This window comes from Gouania willdenowi, chromosome 5 (genome assembly GCF_900634775.1).
Source record: "Gouania willdenowi chromosome 5, fGouWil2.1, whole genome shotgun sequence".
Lineage (NCBI taxonomy): Eukaryota > Metazoa > Chordata > Actinopteri > Blenniiformes > Gobiesocidae > Gouania > Gouania willdenowi.
Window position 1 is genome coordinate 18,230,227 of NC_041048.1, and position 16,001 is coordinate 18,246,227.

The 16,001-nt window shown below is 39.2% G+C and overlaps 2 protein-coding genes across 5 annotated transcripts; one reads left to right on the plus strand and one right to left on the minus strand.

The window, feature by feature from the left end:
• The first annotated feature begins 433 nt into the window (after positions 1–433).
• qrich1 (glutamine-rich 1) lies at positions 434–10,285 on the plus strand. Of its 4 annotated transcripts, none has more exons than XM_028445821.1 (12): positions 434–493; positions 1,969–2,225; positions 2,472–2,546; positions 4,797–4,934; positions 6,207–6,956; positions 7,539–7,695; positions 7,796–7,950; positions 8,027–8,141; positions 8,225–8,333; positions 8,429–8,580; positions 8,661–8,751; positions 9,411–10,285. In XM_028445821.1, exons 2-12 carry the CDS (start codon positions 1,974–1,976, stop codon positions 9,598–9,600), a joined length of 2,184 nt encoding a protein of 727 aa, XP_028301622.1. In that variant the 5' UTR covers positions 434–493; positions 1,969–1,973; the 3' UTR covers positions 9,601–10,285. The 4 variants fall into 4 exon arrangements, with proteins under 4 accessions (XP_028301622.1, XP_028301620.1, XP_028301621.1 ...); XM_028445819.1 differs by having other exon boundaries at positions 489–605; XM_028445820.1 differs by lacking the exon at positions 434–493 and adding an exon at positions 612–879.
• rpusd4 (RNA pseudouridine synthase D4) lies at positions 10,226–14,208 on the minus strand. Its single transcript, XM_028445822.1, has 6 exons — positions 13,701–14,208; positions 11,997–12,204; positions 11,819–11,912; positions 11,591–11,741; positions 11,417–11,514; positions 10,226–10,590 (listed from the first exon to the last, which is right to left on the minus strand). The coding sequence occupies exons 1-6, from the start codon at positions 14,119–14,121 to the stop codon at positions 10,390–10,392; spliced, it is 1,173 nt and encodes a 390-aa protein (XP_028301623.1). The 5' UTR covers positions 14,122–14,208; the 3' UTR covers positions 10,226–10,389.
• Between the last annotated feature and the right edge of the window lie 1,793 nt (positions 14,209–16,001).

Below are 16,001 nucleotides of genomic sequence, written 5' to 3' on the forward strand. Positions count from 1 at the left end.
ATGGAGTGACTAGGAAACAATGTAGTAGGCCTATTCCAGCATGTACTAATCATTGTAATCCACATGAAACCTCATGCAAAGTACGACCACTGCCATTAGAGCCACAGCTTCCATCCATCCATCCATTTTCCAATCCGCTTCCTCTTTTTTCAGGATAATGGTGTGTCTGCTGGTGCCTTTACAATTAGTCATCGGGCGTTAGGCAGGGGTACACCCTGGTCAGGGCGCCAGTCCATCACAGGGCAACACACACACACAGAATATTTAGAGACTCCCATCAACCTAACATAGAAAGGACCCAAATGTCCACCATTCTATCTATTAATCTATCTATGGAGAGATTTCGGGTGTTTTGCCTATGGACAAAATCTGAATTGCATGTTGTGGTGTGTTGATTTTCAGTTTCGGGGCTTCCTGGTGGTGGACTTACTTTCCTACGGGCCACTTTCGGTCAGAGCTTTTCTGACCTCGTTGCTCACTCAGCTGAAGGCTTGTGTGTGTATATTTATGTGTGTGTGTGTGTGTGTTTAGTAGAAGCCGTGGACGTGTCTCGGTTCAGACTCGCTGCGTGGGCCGGTGCTGCTGTTTCCCGGCACACGTCAGAGGTTTGCCCTCCTCTACGCCGTGCTGCTGTTTAATGTTAACGCGGTCTAATCGAGGCGGTATTTGTCAACACAAACTGCTGCTTTCAACAGCATGTGGAGGACCAGGTGGCCTGCGGCAGCTAGTTTTTAGACACTTATTGGCTTTTTCGTTTTAAACACCGTGCCTTGGCGGAAGGGAGAAGATTTCGTTTTATTTAAGGTAGCATGACGGGATCCGCGGCCGTTGAGCTAGCTATGCTAAACGTTAGCACGTTGGCTAGCTAGCTAGCTTCATGTTAGTACAATGAACGGAGCGCTGCTCCACTGTTTCATCTACTAATTATATGACAAAAGATGTGTTCTATTTGCATTATTAAGAAAAAAATATCCATAAACGTGTCCCATAGTGTTTAAAGCAGTCGGTTGTTTTTTTTCCTGAGTTATTAAGTGTTCATGTGGGCTGTGACCAAATTGCTAACATTGAGAAGCTAATGTGCTAAAGGCTAGCTTCAGCGTAGAATGTAAATAAAATAAAACATAGGGTGAAACTTTATTCTTTCTTTTTTCTCATGTTATCTACACAACTATTCTAGAAGTAATTATTGCGATGTCTGTTGGTCAGTCAATCAGTGTGGTTATAGTGTAAACCCAAAGTTGTCCAAACCGCTGCACAGTCTTTGTAATAACCTTAAAGCAACATGCATTATGTGTAGTTCAGGGCAGCAAGCTTTCATTCATTTTCAGTAGTGGCCAGTGGTTATTTTCTCCATGCAGTGCCTTGCAAATATGATATACACGTCAGGTATTATTTGTCCAGATGTCATGGAGTACATTATTCCCTCTGCAGTTGTTGTAAATGGTTGTAATTTTTCCTATTCTCTCATTTAGGACATTGTCATCCTGCTAAACTCAGGAAAGGCCATTGTAGATGCTTGGACTTCCAATATTAATTTGTGTTTTACGGTCTAACCTCAAGATTTCTTCAATTCTCTAAAGCCGAAACAAATGTAGTTTTCATCATCCTCAGCTCCATCCATCTTAATCGCTGCCTAATCATAATCAATCTGGTCATGAACGTTTAGAGTAACGACACCCTCAAATCTCCCATTTTAGCAAGTTCTTCAGGTCATCATAGAGGACGCTGAACTAATCACTACCAATTCAAGTATGTTAATGATAGTCTGACCTGGATTATGGGCTGAAACATAGACACCAGAGCTGTTTGTCTCGGTTTATATTCAGTAATTAATTTTTGTTTAGCCTACATCACGATTTACCAACTGAAAACTGGGTATTTTGAGACCTGCGTTAGTGAGAACATTAACAGATCAATGGTCCTAGGTGTTTACTAAATATCCTGATTCTGATCTTATTCTTCTTTTAGTGAATATGAACGAGCAGGAGAGCGGGGTGGTCTCGTTTGATGAGTATGTGAGGCAGAAAGCTCGTACTGTGCCCCAGCATCGGATGAAGGAGTTCCTGGAGTCTCTTGCCAAGGGCCCAGAAATGCTGCAACAGTTCAGCCAACAGGCGGAGGCTCCGACCACCACCACAGCCATGGTGTACCAACAGCAGGACACCAACTGCATCTACACTGACAGCACAGAGGTGGCTGGGTCTCTTTTGGAGCTGGCTTGCCCAGTAAGTCTGCTGCTGTATTTGTTGAGTATAGACACCATTTATTGATCCCTCTACATAAAAACTTGGGTACATTTAGCTACTTGGATGGATTTTTTTTTTTCCGGGAGGCATGTTTTATATTTTCAAAGCACTCATCAGTTGTAATTTATCCCCACCCCCACAAAGTTAAAATATTGCTCACAACCAATGTAATATTACGCAGCACAATCTGTTGTACAAGAAGGTGATTTTAATGTCTTTTGACAGGTTCAGGTGACATCGACAGAGATTTCACCTCAGCTAACGTTGCACCAAGGCTCTGAGGAGCAGCTTCAAGTGCAGGTAAGTGGGGGACAGTGGGGGAAGAATTTTACATTTAAAGGCCAACTGCTTGGAAAATTGTTATTGTACTAACAATAACTGACATTGGAACAAGATAAAATAATGGTTGAGATGTATCAATAAGAAATTGCTTTGGTTGGTTTTAAACAGTGTATATATCATGTCAGTAGGGATAGGAATCGTTTGTTTGCTTATATTTCAATTCTGCTTATCGGTTCCTCTTACATCGCAAATACATAATGATAAACTCCCCCAGGTCCTGCATATTGTGTTTTTGCTAGCACCAAGTGAAGCTCCTTGCACCATACAGTTGTTCGCTGTCTACCGCGGAGAATCCGCCTCCTCTACCAACAGCTGCGCTGTCCACTGTGCTCTGTTTGTAGCGTCTCTGTTGCTACGTTACTCACTTCCGGGTTCTATACACTCACACAAAAGTTGCTTCTTGTGTGGAATTTTCTTCCGAAAACAACAAACTTCCGCAAGAACACACACCTCGTTGCCAGTTTATTTCCTCATAACAAGTAATCAAACATGGGAGACGGACTGGTACTTATCGTTGTCTTTAGTTTGTTCTTTCACATGTTCACACACACGGCTGATGACGTCACATGTAACAACTAGGGTACGGTATCTTTGAAGGTTCATTTATGGAAATATAAACAAAGGCTAAACTAAAGCTTTATCTATTAAATACATATCAATACGTGCAGCTGTACTTTTGGTTATGTTCTTTTTTTACAGAAATATTTGTTTTATGTTTGAATTAGTTTTAAATCAAGTTGTTCAGGTTCAAAAGGAGCACTGTAAATATTCTCAAATGTTTGTAGCTAAAATGTGTAATATGTTGTAATAATATTAATTCCTCAATTTTATATAGTGCTTTTGTATATTATATTATCCAGTGAAAACAATCAATACCTGGTGGATTAAAAGAGAGCTGATATCCCTGCAGGAAATTAAAGAGACAAAGATAATATAATAAAGAGTTAAAGCAAACAAATCATTTGTATTATTTAATTCCCTTACCCAATGAGAATCGATAAGAGAATTGGTAAGGAATCAAATCGATAAGCAGTGTGATAATGGAATCGGAATTGCTAAATTCTTATCAATTCCCATCCCTATATGTCAGTGTGTATTAGTCGTGTCCCGGTCTGATATTAGCCTGAAAACGAATATCAGATTCAAATTTCTGTATTCTTCAATATTTATTTATTTATTTATTTAATTTTACCCCTATTAATTTCCTTTTTATTTTATTCAATTGTAGAATACTGCAGATATTGTGTTGAAGGTTAAAATGCATGTAACCAATTGGTTAATAGTAAATGGGTCAGTTTTTCTCAAACCTACTGTTGCTGACTATTGTTCTCTATTTGAGTAACATCACTTGATCAAGTCTTTTCTAACATTCCACACCACAAAATAATTATTTTTATTTTTTTTGTACGAGTATATTTAAAGTTCAATAAATGTTAAGTTATATTGGTGTATTTAATTTCTAATATATACATTTATATCATATGAGTGTTTCAATTGTCTTTCTTGATCAATGTGCTTTAAAAAAAAGTATATTGGCTTCCAAAATCAGCTTTAGATATCAGCCATCGGCTGAATTAAAAAAAAAAATTTGGCATCGGCCTTTGAAAATCCCATATCGGTCGACCTCTTCACCATGATTCACAGTGCTGCCAGTCTCTGAATCAACTTCTCAACCTGCTGATGGTGGAATGATGCACATTCAAGTGTGTTCACTTACATGTTCCGTCACAGATATTCTGTCCCAGCTTTCATCATGCATCATTGTGTCAATTGTGGCATTGTGACTAGTGACAAAAGTGCACATTTTAGGGTGGCCTTTTATTGATCCAACTCCAATTAGTGTCTGTGTATTGGTCACGCTGCTTGACAAAGTCTGTGTTATGCTCTATGCACCTCAGGGGTGGAATATTCAATAAGTGAGTAATGTCACGGAGAGTGATCAATGGGAAGTGGGTCACTAGAATTGAGCAAAACAAATCATTCAGTACACCAATAAAAGACTTTAGTGAGCATATTTCACTATAGATCAATTTAACTCAGCATTTTTTATTGGTGTGCGTTTATATTTTTGTTCAGCATAGTAATACCAATTACAGACATTTGTGTTGAAGGAATTAAAAAATATGCCATTCACCAACAATGTATAGGATGTTACTAGCCACAGAAGTTCTTCTTGTGCAGCTTGCTGATGTTTACTTTCTGTTTCAGGTTCAGATCCAGGAACAGCAGGGCCAAACAGTTGGCCAAGTTCTTCAGGTGGCTGCCGCGTCTCAGCAGGACCTGCAGGGAATCTCCACAGCTCAGCTTGTACAGCAAACAGAACTGACAGAGGAGCAGCAACAACAGGTACAAGATTAACCATGGACACTTGCATATCCCATCCCTAATCAGTACGGTTTAATCAGATATCAGCCCAGCCTTTGCAGCTATAAATGCTTTAACTGTAGTAGTATTGTGCTGTGGTTGTTTTCACCATACATTGATTTTTGGCAAGAAAGCATAACTTTCAGTTTCTGCTCAGTTTAATTTCAAATTTGTTATTTGGTTTTGGCCTGGACTTTATAGTAATATTAGAACAAGAAGTGGCCATCCTTAAAGTATTCCCACAAAGTCAAGGGTATGAATGTATCCAAAAATCTCTTGTTATACAGAAACATTAGGATGTTTTTTTTCTCTACCAATCTTTACACAGACAAACACTACTCTCAACTGTTGGGTAAAAAAAATTATGGAAATTTCACAACTAGGTTGTTGCAGAGGTAGTATTCTATCATGGAAGGCTGAAATGATTCCGTGAATAATTGAAGTACGTCGATTACAAAAAATGAACAAGGAATTTCATTACATTTTTACAGCTCAAAGCATGGTGTTTAGCCTGGATTATGTTTAATGTGGCACAAAGCGCCAACGTCACACACAAACAAAAAAACGTGTTTGTTTTCAGCTACCAGAAGATGAGGAAAGGCGTAGGGCTGGGTTAAAAATCGATTTCATTGATTTAACAAATTTGTAGGTAAAAACAACTACTTACTGTGAGGGATTGGAAGAGTTGAAGACTTTCCATAACATTTGTTGTCAGTGTGTGTGTATGCCGTTTTGAAGTGATTGGTAAAATAAACGCTGCAGCTGTTTAAACCGTAGTCCCATGTCATACTTCAATGACTGCTGTGAAACAACTACAAGAGAGTTGGAGATGAAGCTGCAGAGGCAGGCCACACTGGAACTAGCATTAGCATTAGGAGCATAGCATATTTCTTGACTGTGGCATTGCAAAACATGCTGTTGTTTATAGTCCACATTCACAGGTGCACAGCTGAGGTGGGGCGCACATAAAGTCTCCAGTATGAAGCATTCTTGGACTCTCACTTTTAACATGCTTGGGTTGAATTACAGCCGATCACATGAATTGCACAAAATGCAAAATATCGGCTGATTCGATATAGCCGGTCAGATCGGTGAAAATCCTAGTTCTGGGTGCACCACCTACTGGTGTGGATGAACACTGTTGTAACTATACACCCTTGGTATAAGCAGAAGTCACCTTTTCAGGTTTATTTAGAGAGAGAAAACTTGGTTGTCAATATGTACTAACTGATTTGTGATCACTGCATTTCACAGTTTCAGGCACAGCTGGTAGCTGCTGTAGCTGGAGGTCAACAAATCCAGTTAACAAGTGGCCAACAAATCCAGCTGCAAGGAACCCAACATATACAGCTGCCAGGGGGGCAGCAAATCCAGATCCAGACCATAGAGGCCATGTCGCCAACCCAGCAGGAGTCTCACAGAGAGACGGAGAGGAGGAGCGGTACTGTCACAACTGTCCTTCAACCTGCCAAGAAGCGTAAAGTAGACGTTCCCTTAGCTGTCTCCTACTCGGTTCCCCAGGGGCAGCAGGTGGCCACAGTTCTTGCCATCCCCCAAGGACAGCAGCAGAGCTACGTGTCTCTGAGACCAGATCTGCTCACTGTTGACAGCACCCAGCTGTATGGCACCACAGGGACAATCACAGGGCCCACAGGGGAGACCTGGACCATCCCAGTGTACTCCACCCCACAGCAGCAGGGGGTCACTCACATCGCCATCCCACAGGAGACTTACAGCACTGTGCAAGTCACTACCACCAATGGCAAGGACAAAATGTCCCCCACCTCATCATCGGGGTCGGCAGACGTGCAGTCGTCTTCCACAACACAGGAAGAGATAGTCCAGACCCTTTTCCCAGCACAGTTCATGAACGGAAACATACACATCCCAGTGGCAGTGCAGACGGTCGGAGGAACCTACAACACCACACAGTCGGTGCAAATATGGGATCCAAACCAACAGACCCAAGGGGTAGAGGGACAAACTCAGGAACTCCATCTGCAGGTCAGAAAAAACTACCACACAGTTACTATTCTGACAGTTTTTTTTAATTCGATGTTGTAAACTTTTACTGGGTTTTCTAAAACGTATTTCATTTAAATACTTTAAAGTTTTGATGTAACACTACTTGAAATTTAATACATAAAGGCTGACATTACGCTGTCATTGTTATGACATGACACTTGTCATTAGCATGAATAAGGTGTCATGAAGGCTTTCATAAAGTGTTGTTCAATAACTTAACACTACTATCCCTCCACATAACCCAAAAAATGCCATCATAGCTCCAAAGGTGTCATTATTTAGTGAACAACACTTATTGACAGCCTTCATGACACCTTATTCATGCTAACGACAGCGTAATGTCAGCCTTTTGTATAAAATTTCAAGTACAGTGTTACCGTTTAAATTTATTGAAGAAGTCTAAGAAGTGCCTAATACTTTATTATTAGAAATCAATAGCCAATGCGCTATGTCTATATAATACCTGTTGTTCACCATGTACAAGCCGTGAATGTGCACATTGCTGCTGCTAGTTATCAATTAACAAACCTAATTACATGTTCTGGTGGGATTTTTGAACAGGGTCACATAGAGACTGAAGCTCATGTCGAATCTTCAGCCGAGATTCTGGTTCCTGTTTCTTTAAAGCCGGAAGAAGGTCTCGAGGTGTGGCGACTCTGGGCGAGGCGAAAAAATGCCGAGCTGAGCAAACAAAAGACCATACTTGCACCAATAGGACGTAAATAAACCCACATCTATCTATTTAATTTAATAATGGATCCATTATGACTTTTCACAACACTCTCACTCTTTTCTTCTCTTTCCCTGGATGCACTTAGGTCGTCAGCCCTTGCGTTTTCAAGATGATTTGGTGTCTAGTGCTGTAGCCGAACTCAACTTAGGTCTTTCCCTCATGACTCAGGAAGCACGAGGATTGGAAGAGGAACAGTTTGCCCCTGATGTTCTTTATTATGTTTTTCTGTGTATCCAGAAGGTCAGTATTGTGCCCAAACAGGAAGAGTACAATACTTTACGAGAATATTGAAAATCGATTATTTTTCTTTCCACAGTATTTGTCTGAAAATGGACGTGTGGACGATATTTTTGCTGATCCGTACTACACACGCTTTTCTGAGAGTTTACACAATATCCTGTTTGACTGGAAAGCCAGTATCCATCCTTTAGGTAACATAGAGAAACACTTTGCACTGGCTATGTAAGTGTTTTGTTGAAATATCTATTCAGTGTTGTTCTTCTATGCATTTCAGGTTATATAATTCCAAGTCATGTGACAGAGGAGATGCTGTGGGAGTGCAAACAGCTCGGTGCACATTCACCTGCAACATTGCTTACAACGCTAATGTATTTCAACACTAAGTGGGTATCTGAACCTTCACGTTGAACAATGTGCATTTGTTCGCGGCCTGCGTGGAAAATATTTTATGATTGAATATGATGGATTTTGTTTGCAGGCATTTCCGTCTTGTAACACCTGAGCAGCACATGAAAGTAGCGTTTTCTAAAGTCTTAAGGCACACGAGAAAGAACCCGACCAACAACAAGGACAAGGCCACCAGTATTCGCCTTCTCAAAGGACACGGTCTTCACGGTGCTGCTCCAAAAGGTATTCAATGCAGTTTCACCCAAACAAATGTGCAATGGGATGTTCCCAGGTGTTGACTCGATATGTAACCTCTTTTTCAGGAAGTGACGATGCCTACGAGGAGCAGATCGAGGATGCAGAGAATCCTCTCCGTTGTCCTATTAAACTTTACGACTTCTACCTTTTCAAATGGTGAGCGGCACAAAAGGTTTTAACTGAAGATGTTCATGAGACACTGTTCTGATTTTTAATGGCTGATCAAATGTGTTTCTGATAATGGTAATAATTATGTTGCAGTCATGTTGAGTACTTAGAATACAGTATAATGGAACATTTTATTAGTTTAGTTATTAGTTACTTTTATTAGTTTCTAAAAACTGTTGAACATGTGTTATTAAAATTCAAAACCATGAATTTCTCTAAAACTTATCTAATAGTGTCTGTTTTGTAGATTTATGTATTAAAGGTAGGAGCTTGTACTGTAGTCTCTACTTATACTCTTACCTAAATTAACATATTTGGTTACAGATACATTTAACTGTAGTAGCTATTTATTGCAGAATATTTGTACTCTAAATAATTCAAATTCCTTATCTCCATGGGAATGCTTTATAGGCAATAAATTACGTAATTTACCATTTTAAAACACCTGTCACTCATTTCGTTTATTGTGGTCAGATTTGTTCTCCATCTTGTATCATTAAATGCATAATCTAAATGCTATTCCATATTAGAATATATTGCTTTGATAGATCTTGCATTAATTGACACGTAGTTTATTTCTTTGTTTTTGCTGATTTTGTATTAGAGTATTATCTGTCGTCATGTAGAGTGCTCCTTTTTGTTTTCAGTCCTCAGAGTGTCAAGGGACGCAACGATGCATACTACATGACTCCAGAGACCGTCGTGGCCCCCAACAGCCCCATGTGGTACTCTCCTCAGCCTCTCTCCACTCAGCAGATCGAACGCCTACTGGCTCGCATCATCGTGGTCCGAGAGATCCAGGAGATTATTGGCACCAGTCTACAGATTGTGAGCTAAACAGGCAAAGACGACTTCTAGTCTTTAGACTGTTGACTATGCAGTGCCGGTCCTTCAGTGGTTACTCACTTGCCATTGAATAAAATGGATCAATTCTTGGAACAATCATTTTCTGCTGAGGAGTGAAAGCGATTTACAAACTTTTTTTTTTGTTCCTTTCGCAGCTTTTGGAACAATCAAACATATAAATCACGCACTTCTAAACCTCAAACCACCAATTCAGGCCCTATCGTTTGGTCATCAACTGCAGGAACCACTGCTCACAAGGATTTCTATACCAATGCTTACTGAACAATGTGTTGACATGTATAAAGCAGAAAAATCTGTGCCTGATTTCTTCTAAAAACCACATGCTTGTAGTTTGAGTTTAACTTTGATCATTCATGACAAGTTCTATATTGTAGTCATTCTGGAGATTAGACATTTCCTCAGGTCAAAGGAAACGCCTAACAAGGACTTTACCAACTTATTCCTTCATGTATGCGTGTCCAGTGGGTTGTTGAACCAGAAGTTATAAATACACTTTTGTACAAAGAACTGTATTATCCAATTTGAGAATGAAGTCATCGGGCAGGTGATGTGTGTTGGGTTCATTGGGAATTCTTTAATTGAACTAACAAACTGCTCAGCTGTTGAACTTGTTTATTATAAACTTTTTACAGCTCTGTACAGGCATACAAATATTTCTGGGTTGTCCTTTCTGCTACAAAACAAACTTATTTAGAAATGTTTCACACTTTTTACCCCAGGTTAAGCAATGTTTAAATAGTTAAAAAAAAAGCAAGGAAATCATTCATTATTCTTATCAGGGCGTGTCATCTGCAGGCGATTCAGATTTTGTGTGAAGTATTTTGGCAGATGACTGGAAACATTGATATCTGATTGGCTGCCTTCTTGAAGTGTTAGCTGCCGTGCGTGCACGTGAAGAGGAAGGTGGCGGATCTTTGACTGTTCCAGTCCCAGCTTTCGTAGCACTCGCTCTGGCAACCTCTGTGAAGCAAAATCAATTAGCGACAATAAATACAAGCAAAACACTTTCCCTTTCACATTAAAATGTCCCTATCTAACTCAGCCCACCCGTCAGGAATTACTCTTTAAAAAAAAAAAAAAGCTTTGAGACAGCACAGTTTGAATAAACAGTAATGCATTTACAACAATAATCATCACAAGCTGAAACAGTCACAGACAAAAAACATTAAATAAATATTATACAATTCTGAGATTATTTTTCTACATCCCATTAGTAGCTCTGATTTATTTTTTTCCCCAGTGGCCCTAATTCTCTTCCGCTAAAATGTAATTTACTCGTCCTAGTCTTATATGGACAAAAAAAATAAATAACGTATTCCATTACTGTTTTTACAGAAATTGAATATGTACGTCTTTTAAACCCTACAAATGCCAATTTGGTCCATTGAACAGGATAGATATTTCTTGAAAAGACCACCAGAGGGTGCTGACAGACTAATGAAGCCGTTTGAGTAACAGAGGTCAAATGTGTCATCAATGAAAGTATGTAAAGTATCAGCAGGTTAAAAGTGTTTAATGGCTAATAAGTTATTTTACATTCTGGCACTTTGAAACACTGTAATTAGAGAACTGTTTTGTCAAACGTCAGACAAGGTGAGTACTAACACAACAAACTTGCAAAAAAAAAAACATTTAAATATCTGTGGGCAACAGAAACATGAAAATAAGATTACTACTTTGTTTACAAAGGAGTTGAGTATGGTACAAATATCTCCCCTTATGTACAGGATAAGCATGCAAAGAACAAACAAACCCTAACCCACTTGTAGATTTGAAGAGATTTTACCTGTGGAGCCAGTTTGCTCCAGTGGGAATATTTGTGATCACCAAGAATAGGGCATCCCAGAGCATAGGCCATATGAACCCTTAACTGGTGCTTTACTTCTGTGGACACATGAGAGCAGATCACATGGTCATCAGCAGGGTACTGTGATGTTTCACAGGTGGTGTGGTGCCTTACCAGTGAGAGGATGGAGTTCAACAAGGCTACAACCACTGCTGCTGTCCAACACTCTGTACTTGGTCACTGCAGGCTGGGCTTGACGATGGCTTCGAATCTTCGTTACACCGTCACCGACTTCATTCATTTTGTATAGAGGACTTAAAGCCATCTGGACACAAAAAGTCAAACGTAAAAGTTTAAAAAAATGAATTAATTTAGGTTTTTTGAATAAATGAAGACAGACACCTTGTAGTGTGGCTGAGGGCCAGTGATCTCTCTCTCAATGACGGGAATATCGATCAGCCCTTCAGATGGCACGGGAACGCCAACCGTGATGACCCTGAGTTACAACCAGGAAGACATGGGAGTGCAGACGGGAAATTTGTGCGCACATATATTTTCATTTAGCTAGACTTCCTCTCACCAGTAGTTCTTCTGCACTTGTTTCCTTCTGTTGAGGACGAGCATCTGCTCCACAACTGCCTCGTTCCTGGCCAGCAGGAGCGTTCCTGTCACATCCTTCTCCAGATGCAGACACGGGAGCAGCTGGGAATCAGACTTCAGCTTCATCCCATCCATCATTTTGGAAAGCACAGGAAGTACTGAGGCGATGGATGTTACACCTGTGTCGTCTAACAAAAAACAGGAAAAGCACAGAATTGGACAATCGACATGCACAGTAGGGTTGGGCAAAAAAAACGATTATATCTATTTATTGAATTTGTAGATAAAAACATTTCCTTTTCCCCCACCACAGATTTTTTGGACTTTTTTGCGTTCCGTCCTTGTGGGTAGCGCGATGTGAGCCAGCCCCCTCTTTGTTTACATTTGTTTACCCTTTGAGTAGGTTATATGTGTGCCACAATCATGTTTAATTTTGTGTTCGCACTATGCTGAGATGCTAAGGGAAGAGTTTATTATTCTTTAATTGTAATGTTGTAAAATATGTAGTTATCTGATTTCTTAATCAGAAAATGGAAGCTACTGTGAAGTTGCTGTTGCACTTTTGCTTAAACCTGTGTTAAAGCTTGAAATTGTTGAATGACAGAGCCTCATTTACTTTTTATTTTTGGATTATTCTGTGTATTTTAAACTATTGAGGACAATCACAGCAATAAAGTTGCACTTTTGACAATATATCTGATGTCTGCAGTCATTTTTAAGTGCATTGAAAAAAAATCAAAAATTGAATCAAAACTCAAATTTTTCTTTAAAAAATCTGAGATTTTTTTGGCAAAATCGCCCAATGCACAGTGCAGCGTTTTACCTTCAAATCAGATAGAACTCTCTCTCTGTGTGTGTGTGTGTGTGTGTGTGTGTCAGGGTTGGGGTCAGTTACATTTTTCAATTACACTTACGTCTTCAATTACTCATGTTCAATACAAGTCAAATATGAATATTGTGACTGACCTTTTTTTCAATTACCATTAAAATTACAATAATTTCCCCTCTGTAAGTCAATTACAATAACATTCTCAGGTATTAAAGTTCAAATTAGGTTAATCACAATTACCAAGCCTGAAATAAGCAACCCCAGTGGTAGAGTGGGTCATCCAATAACCGAAGGGTTGGGGGTTCAAATCCCGCTTTATCTAAGTCATTGTCGTTGTGTCCTTGGGCAAAGCACTCTTCCCACTTTGCCTATTATGAATGTGATGTGTGAGTGTTGGTGGTGGGGACCAATGTTATTACTGTCAGTCTACCCCAGGGCAGCTGTGGCAGTGGTAGTGAAAGAATAATGCACATCAATGTAAAGCGCTTTGAGTGTCTATGAAAAAGTGCTATATAAAATCCAATGCAATATTATTATTATTCTACCTCTTGTGTCAACTTTATGTTAGCATCTCTTATGAAAACAGGTCAATTTTGACCCATATCAGTTGTAAAATACATATGTAAAATATTTATCTATCATCCAATTTGTTTCTCATCTCTTCGTTACCTTGTTAGGTTAAAATATTGGTATTAATATTTTGTATATTTTAGGTTCTGAACTACTACTATTACAATTCAATTACGATTACAACAGCAACATTTTTTTTTTTCAATTACGATGACTATTATAATTACGTCATAATTGTAATTAATGATCAATTACAAATGTAATTGAAGTGAGCGTGTGTCTGACCTCGGACAGGGACTCCGTAAGGCTTGTTAATGACCACCACGTGTTTGTCCTGGTACAGAACGCTTCTATGCAGATGCTTGGCCAGTACATTGGGATGAACGTTCTGAAGCTGCAGACTGAACCGTTTCAGCTCCGTCACCCTCTTCTGCTGCGGGCTCATCTGAGACTCCTCCACCCGAGGTTTGGCCCTCTCCTGCTGGATCTTACGGGCCAGGTCGATGGCTCTCAGACCAGGTTTGTCATCGGTGTCGGTGCCCGGAGCTCGTCCGACGGAGGAGCTCTGATCCCGCCTGAAGGACCTTGTCGCTTCCGGGCAGCGGTAGGTTCGGCTCCACAGGCCGGCTGTCCTCCTCCAGCTCATGGTGACACTGCTCGGAGAAACACAGCAGCCAGCATGGGTAAAGAAACACAGCCGGCTCATGACCTCTACTGAACTATATCCGGGTGAGGATTTTCATCATAAAGTTCAAAACCCACTAATTTAAAGTAAACAAAACCAAATATAAGTATTTTATTTCAATTTAAAAAATGTTTTTACCAATAATAAAAAAAAAAAAAAAAAAATGTTTTAAGAACATCTACAATCAAAATCGATCACATAAAAAGATTAAGTTTCTTTGCTGTGTTGCTTCCTTCCTCAGTCTCCACGGTCACAAACCACATTGAACCATCTGATGATATGCTGGAAGTTTCAGCATCCGTTGCTTCAGCAGAGGTATGACGTTTTCCAACAGTCCCTCCTGTGCAAAACACACAACACAGTGAATGGGTTGTAATGGCGATTAAATGCGTTTTGTTTACGTGGATTTACCCAAAAACAGAATAATCCACAACAACTAGTTAGTAGTTTGTACTGCACATCAATATTAGCTAATTCATTCTTGCGCTAAATATTCTCTTTTTTACACAGCAAGTAACATTTTCAATGAAATCACTTACCACTTTATAACCAAGAGTGCCCAGGATTAGGACGACGATGACGATGTTGCTGCTGCTGCTGTTCGTCATCATCTAGTTCAGGGGTTCTCACTGGTTTCACCCTGGGACCCACATTTTCCCATGGGCATTAATTCACGACCCACTTTTTATTTTATTTTAGAATTTTTGTTTTTCAAAAATAGCTGTTGAAAACACACATACATAATCTTTTTTAAAAACATGAATCTATATTTTTTTGTGTTGTAACATGCGTTTCACAGCATGCCTGTAAAAAAAAAAAAAGTTTCTTTCAAAATAAAAGACAAGTCCATCATGACAGACATTAATTTTTTTATTTCTTTTTGACCAGCTGTCCGCGGCCCACCTAGTACTGGTCCGCGACCCACTTTTGGGTCCCGACCCACCAGTGGAGAATCACTGATCTAGTTTACCTGCCCCAGAATATAATCTGCAGATCTGGGCGTGACCACCATAAAGCAGGGGCGGGAGCAGGATTTTATTGACAGAAATACTTTTTTTCTTCACAGAAATTATTAGCTTTTATCATTTCACTTTGTCTAGAATTTTTTTCAAAAAAATATACTTGAGATGATAGAGAAACTTTGTTTTGAGGAACAACGACAGCTTTTAAAAGATGGAGACCAACACCTGAGCTACTTCATACTTTTCACAGTGAATAGTACAAAAGGAAGGATTGACTTTGTGGATGCTCCTCACTGAGGCTGTTCTAAGTTGTAATTTTTTCCGTGTTTCTGTGTTTCCAACACAAACAACAGATGCGCTGCCGTGTCATGAGATATATCTTGTTGGGAGAGTATGGAGGCTATATTAAATAATTGTTTATGTTTCTTTAATGGTGTTTTACGGTGTTGACTTTGTTAAATGGCTAAATGCTTGTTCATGTGGATCTTATTGGGTTTTTTCTTTCTTATTATGAAATTTATATTTTGATAAGCGCATTGAGATGACTTTGTTGGAAATGGCTTTATACAAATAAAATTGATTTGAATAGAATTAACACTTGACAGCAGAAACATATGAAATTGTCATTGGTGGTCTCGATTTGCAACGTGCCTACCCAGCCCTAGTGGACACGGCACGTCACTGATATATATATATATATATATATATATATATATATATATATATATATATATGGAAAAAGTTGAAACTTTCTTACTTACTCGTTCATAAATATTGTAATTTTCCTTTACAGATGTTCATGTGGATCTTATTGGGTTTTTTCTTTCTTATTATGAAATTTATATTTTGATAAGCGCATTGAGATGACTTTGTTGGAAATTGCTTTATACAAATAAAATTTATTTGAATAGAATTAACACTTGACAGCAGAAACATATG